At 38.3% G+C, this 6,913-nt stretch overlaps 1 protein-coding gene across 1 annotated transcript; it reads right to left on the reverse strand.

Annotated features, from left to right (window-relative positions):
* Window positions 1–386: 386 nt before the first annotated feature.
* On the reverse strand, window positions 387–1,465 carry LOC111888858 (acidic endochitinase SE2). The gene has a single exon (XM_023884984.3). The coding sequence runs from the start codon at window positions 1,406–1,408 to the stop codon at window positions 509–511; it is 900 nt and encodes a 299-aa protein (XP_023740752.1). The 5' UTR covers window positions 1,409–1,465; the 3' UTR covers window positions 387–508.
* Window positions 1,466–6,913: the final 5,448 nt, after the last annotated feature.

A 6,913-nucleotide genomic window follows, 5' to 3' on the forward strand; every position in this document is an offset into this window, starting at 1 on the left:
AAACAATATCCGGTGTTGCCTTTTTCATTGAGATCGAGGGTTTAAGTCCCACTGTGTACATATGTGGAATAATTTATGAATACTTTATTATAAATTTGTATTTGGCGTTAAAAAAAAAAAAAAAAAAAAGTTAGCATTTTGTTTCCACCGGTGATGTAGGCCACGATTCCATCAATTTCTCCTGTTTATTTGTTTAGTTGCTGCATGCAGTTTAGAAGCTTATTTATTTCTATGTAATCATCTTTTTGAGTTTAGGAATTAAAACAGAAAATTGTTCCAAAGTGTTTGTTCTTTTCTTAATTCTTAGGAGATTGCCAATCTCGAATTTGGCTCTATCAGAAAACTACCCATCAACAGTAAGAAATAATAAAAAGAAAACCATATCGTTCGTTAAGTAATATTATAATTATTCTTTACTGTCGTACCAATATTCATAATTAATGCATTGTTTACATAAACCATGTGATCATCACTTATTCAAACTACAAAGTACAAACACATATATCTATCAAACACTGTTTTTGATAGCTGCACTGTATCCATTTTGTTGATCAAAGAACCTGTCCCACAACATAACCCCACCATACTTGGCAGAACCCTTGATCGATGGAAGAACACTAGACGTAAGAACATCTGGCGGAATGTATCCGCTTCCGGCAGCTCCGGTGGCTGCGGGCAGACCCAAGAAAATCTGATTGGAGTTGACCTGAGTCCACTGGTTCCATCGAGCTAATAAAGCATCAGCGTTTGCTCCGTACTCGCACTGAGGATTGTTATAGAACTGCACCCAGACGTAGTCGAATAAGCCGGTCTGGATTGCTGAATCCAGATGGGCGTCTGGGATAGGGCACTGCGGCGCTGCAGATAAGTAAACCTTTTTCTCCGAGTTGTGAGCGGCCAATGCCCTAGCTAGGTCCGGCCAGAATTGTCCTGATCCGGACTCGATGTCAAAGTCGATTCCGTCCAAAACAGCGTCACCTAACGGCCGGGAATTCGACTGGCCACCAAGAAAGTTGTTCCATAGGTAATCGGAAACTTGTTGTGCATCTTGAGGGGATGATAGGGAGTAGCTCCCGACGGCTCCTCCTAAAGAAAGAAACACCTTCACCCCTTGGTTCTGGCATGCTCGTATATCGGAGGATAAACTGGAGCAAGTGGAGGCAGGATCACAGTGACCGGCCAGGTTTAGAACTGGTGTTTGGCCATTTCCGAAGGTAGTCAAGAAAGCGATGTTTACGAACTGGTAGTTTCCGGTGGCGCAGGCGGCGGCTAGGGTCCCTTCATCGGTGCGTTGTCCCCAGTAAGTGGCTATGCCAGCAGCTTCTAAGGGTTTGAAGAAAGAGAAAGCAACGATGGAAAGGAGTACGAGCAATGCTGATGTCGACTGTGAGTAACTGGATGATGCCATGTTTTCCGATTTGTGTTTTGAGTGTTATGCCGAAGATCGGAAATTTATAGGCGTTTGGGAAGTAAGGTGGCGTGTTTGGCGGGTAACGGTGCAAATGATCCTGAAAGACCAGGTCTTGTGTGGAAATTAGAAAATGTGTCGTTTCAAGTCTTTTGAAAAGTCTGAAGTTGGTGTTTCTTTAGAAAGTTCAACATGGACAGATGTAATCCTTAATCGAGTGTCAATTAAAAACTGTACGTGTAAAATATACTAACGAGTAAATTACACTTTTCGTCTATGTGGTTTACACCGATTTGTACTTTTAGTTTAATTTTTTTTGAGATTTTGATATGGTTGCATAGGGAAGAGCCTTGGAACTACTGGTCGTTGGCGGTTTTTTAGTTTTACAAAAACCGGTTCGGATCCATAAAAAACCGGTTATAAACCTAACCGGTTCGAAAGTTTAAGAAACATAAACCAGAATTTTTTTTTAATATTTTATGATTATCTTAAATCCTAACCTAATCTATTTCTAATTTACATGAAACAAAAGGACCGATTACTCAAAAGGAAAAGGTAATCATTATTCACAGACGAAAAAAAAAAGTCTCGACAAAGGCTCATCCCTTTTTTTTTTATTTGGGTTTTTAGTTTCATTATTGAATAGTATACGTGTAATGTATACTTACAATATTTTTGTTTCGATAATTCTAGATATATCTCTTATATCTTTGAGCACATGTCATATATTTCAATTAATGTCTGTTTGTTGGAGTTTTTAACATAATGAAAGAAGGCCAAAACTGATTTAGTATATTCTAAAATTCTAAAGGTTTTTTTCAATTTCCATTATTTGTTGTAGTGAATAGCCAAATTTACATTATTGAAAAGATGACAAAAGTTTCATGTTTTTGGAAATGATTTTGCAATCTTTCCGTAAAAATAGAGAATGATAAGCTAATATAAATTTTTTTAAATAAAATATAGGTTTATTCTTGTAAATAAACACCTAAGAACAAAATGTTCATATTTCTTATCCAACAATAATTAATATATCTATCATAGAAATAACCGAAAAGGAAATCAATGCTATAATAACACGATATTTGGAAGCCAACTTAACAACATGTAAGAATTATGAATTGCATCGTCATTAGTTTCACTTAATTTATCACCGGTTACTGTTTGGAAAAATAACCGAAAACCAGTACCGAAACTCGAACCGGACTGGAATCGGTATTGGAACCGGCGGTCCGGTTACCGGTTCTTATAATATCGTAATACTGGTTCCGGTTCTGAACTGGTTTGGTTCCGATTCGGTTCCAACACTCATCTTGCACATGTGCTCACCAAGGATCTTACCAATGAGTTTCCCTTATTTGGTTATAAAAAACCAAATTGATCTCAAACCAAATTTAATAAAAGCTATAAACTAAAGGGGAAATATATATATATATATATATATATATATATATATATATATATATATATATATATATATACCTTAAAAGACCATTTTTGCAAATAAATAATACAAAAAAAAACTATAAAAAAAATCTCTAAAAGGTCTAAAGCTACCTACACCGCATTCATTATGGTTCTTTTTTCTCTTCAACCAGCTAGAATCCACCACCAAGCACCAACGACCACCTCCACCCCTCAGGAAACCACTGACGACCCCCCTCTCTCCTCCCCCCCTCTTGCATGCATTTGGAGACCATCGTCATCCGCCGTTCACACCTCACCTCTCTCCCACCTTAGACTCCATTCGTTTCACAATGTCATCTACATCTCCAGCGAGGAAAGCATTTTCAGCTACCCTCTTTCCAAAGCCAATTGCTACCTCTAGTCTCCGAATTTGGAACACAATAGACTAATTGTGCTTCTCTCGTCTCCTGATGTTACTCCTGACAACGACCACCTCTTCCATCACCATATCTCTTTACCCTAACATACATGTGGTTACCTAACACTGCTCTCTCTACCCTATAGGCGACAATTGCCTCTTGCTACCTTAGACAATGTTGGTTTTGATTTTAGATTTAGGATTTCGATTTGGTGGTGGTTATAGTATTGATGATTAAGGGGGTAGTGGTGCTTATGGTGATTGTAGTGTGGTGGTTAGTGGGCCTGGTGGCAAAAATTGTGGTTGTTAGTGACTTTGATCTCTAGTTACCACTAAATCCTCACCCTCACCTTGTTACTCTCTGTCATCATTGGTCTCTTCATCACCAGCGAAGAAGATAGATCAGATCGACACCGACAAACTGTAAGCTAACGCTTAGTGACTTCCCCATAACATACCCCACACAATGCACATAATCACGTAAACCATATCAACCATATAAGCTACATAATCCATGCATATAAACATATAAGGATGCCATGGAAACACTCCAAGGTCTTACACCGAGTGACATTGGAACCCCCACATCGTCTTAACCCACTACCATGGGAACCCCCACATGGTCTTCACTAACTGCCACGGGAACCTCCAAATGGTCTTCACTAACGGCCATGGGAACCCCCACATGGTCTTAACTAACCAAGGAAATATCATACAAGCTAAACATGCAAACATACTAGGTTGTCATGAAAACCATCCAAGGTCTTACATCGAATGCCATGGGAACCCCCGCATGGTCTTAGTCCACTGTCATGGGAACCCCTACATGGTCTTCACATAATACCTAACACACTTATACCGTGAACGCAATAAACATCCTAACTAAATAACATGGGTCGGCCTTGGTGCCTTCCAACTATTGGTATGGTGAGGAGACTCACCTCAAATGCGAACTGTAGCTAAGTATGTCCAAAATCCAAGTATCAGCTCTGCCACCTCTCTAATCATAAACAATTCCTTAGATACAACTCAACCCTTTAAACCCCTTAAATGTCCACCCTGGTCAAGGTCAAAGTCAGTGCTCCGAGTTAACATGAATCGTCGAGTTATCCCTGTAACTCGTCGAGTCCATCCCAAAGCCAGAATCGCGATGTCGCGACCCAACTCGTCGACTTTTCCTATAACTCGTCATGTTTCTCCGTTTTCCAACAGAATCGGGGTAACCCCAACCCAACTCGTCGAGTTCCCCTGTGAACTCGTCGAGTTCTTCAGTCTGTCAAACCACTTAATGTATTAAGCCCTTTTTCTTGAATCCAAAGGTTCCAAACTTAGATCCCTAACCATAGAGACGTTTAGAAGGGTAAAGTTTCCAACTTTACCCCCAAAGATCATCTAATAAGCTTTAGACCCAAAACCTAGTTCCTTTGAGGAGGGTCTTGACCCATTAAGCCTTTAACACTAGCTTCAATGTTCCATATTACAAATCTGAGGTCCTAAGGTGGTTTAATCACGCAATGTTTCCAACTTTACGTCCATACATGCTATAAACACCCTCTAGGGTTCATTTTTGGCTTCATAATGGACATATTGCATGAATGGGACATGAAGGCTATTGAAGTTTGCAACTTTAATCCTCTAGAGGTCTTATATAGGCTATATCTACACCCTCAACCTCTAGAAACCTCTTTTATTTGGACATCCAAGCCAAATTCCCAAACCAAACCCATAACTACAAAAGATGAGATTTAATAAGCTACATGTCAAGGTTATGACTTTATACCTCCAAGATGCAGCCTTTGATGTAGAGTCTCTGGATCCAAGTTCACTCCTCCAAGCTTGATACTTCTCTCTTCAAAACCCCCTTCAAAGATGTCAAACAATCACTCAAACACTCATAAAAATCAATGAACAAGAAGGAAAGCGATTCTAGGGTTTTCTCTGGGCAAAGGGGATGGTAATGAGGCCAACCCTAAGAGTTAAGTCCTTTAAATAGGGTGTAACGCCCGAACAATTAGGGTTTTCCTTTCCAGTGCCAACTCGTCGAGTTGGGGCTCCCCAACTCGTTAAGTAGGTCCTCTAATCTACGCGGTTGGAAAGCTTTCTATTCGTCGAGTTCCTTTCAGTATTTAAAAATACTTAGAATTAATCCATACCTGGACCAAGCGTTACAGATCTAAATCAATGTCTTATATGTTGCATGGATTAATTTTGGAACCCTCTAAGTAGGCTCTAAAACCATCCATAGCAAAGGGCTTATGGAATATTTCATTTTTCAAACTATTGAACAATTGACATTCAGTCTCTATACCTCAAATTAATCTATAATTAATTTCAAGTTAATTCTATTTAATTTCAACTAGTTTCTAATTAATTTATCAATCATATAATAAATTAATAAACGTTTTCCTCAATTGTCTAAAATCATTTCTAACTATTAGTAATCTTGAGGGAAACCCAAAAAAACTTTATTATTATTCCAAATGTTACACCAATCAGTTATGACATTAGACACATATTTCTAACAAACTTTAGGTTAGTAGCGATGATATTTCATATGGTGATTGACAATGGTGGTGATAATGATTATAGATATACGATGGTGTGGTCATGTGGTGGTATTGTTGATGGTGATTGATTGTGATAAGTAGTAGTAGATATTGGTGACGGTGAGGTGGAGGTTGTGTTTATTGGTGGTAATTTAGTACTTATCAAAAGTTAATCTCTTTTTTTAATAGAAAAAGTGGTTTAAGGTATAAAAATATCAAAATTGAAATAAAAATGTAAAGAGGGGCATAAAGGTATTTTTACAGGCATCTAATGGAATATCCTAGACAATAATTGATGACGGACCTGTGGTGCAAGATTTTAAAACCACAAAGACTACAAGGTCTAAAACTGTAATTTCTCACAAGAAAAAACATCATAAATGGTCCCTATGGATTCCCAAAATCTGAAGTTTAGTCCTCGTGGTTTAAAAACGTCATAGATGGTCCCTATGCTTTCAAAACTTTTAACGATTGGTCCTTATTGCTAACTCCGTTAACTTTTGTCCGTTAACTGAAGGGCATTTTTGTCATTTCACTACCACAGGGACCATTTATGATGCTTTTTCTTTTTCTTTTTTTTTTAAATAATTAAATAAAAGGTCTCTCTCTCTCTCTCTCCATCAAAACCCCAATCCTTGTCTATAAATCTGAATATCGTTCTCTTCTTCAAACGATTGATTTTAAAGCTCAACTGTGTTCCATTGCCAAAACCCAGAAGAAGATTAAATACCCAGAAGCAAATCAGAAACCCAATAATTCCAAACACCAGATGAAGATCAAGGTACCCAAATCAACATTTACATCCTTACTTCTAGGCTTTCCAACCCTTTCTGTGTTCGTAAGGTCAAACTTCAGTTTCGATTTCAATAGACAAGAATTAAATTTGTAGGGTTAACTTTAGTTCCGATTTCAATAGGCAATTTCGAACCGGAGCTTCTTTCTTTCTTTATATCAGTAATTTTGAATCTTCAAATCCTTAGCGATTGCAGAGAGAAGAGGGAGATAATCTGGAAGGAGATTGTCTGATACTCTGTCCCTAAGATGTCGATTGAGATGGGTTCGACTATTTTGTTGGAGATGGGAGTCGTCTTCGACTCAAGCAACATGTTCTTGTGCCTCTGGGAACCCACCCCT

This window comes from Lactuca sativa, chromosome 2 (genome assembly GCF_002870075.4).
Source record: "Lactuca sativa cultivar Salinas chromosome 2, Lsat_Salinas_v11, whole genome shotgun sequence".
NCBI lineage: Eukaryota > Viridiplantae > Streptophyta > Magnoliopsida > Asterales > Asteraceae > Lactuca > Lactuca sativa.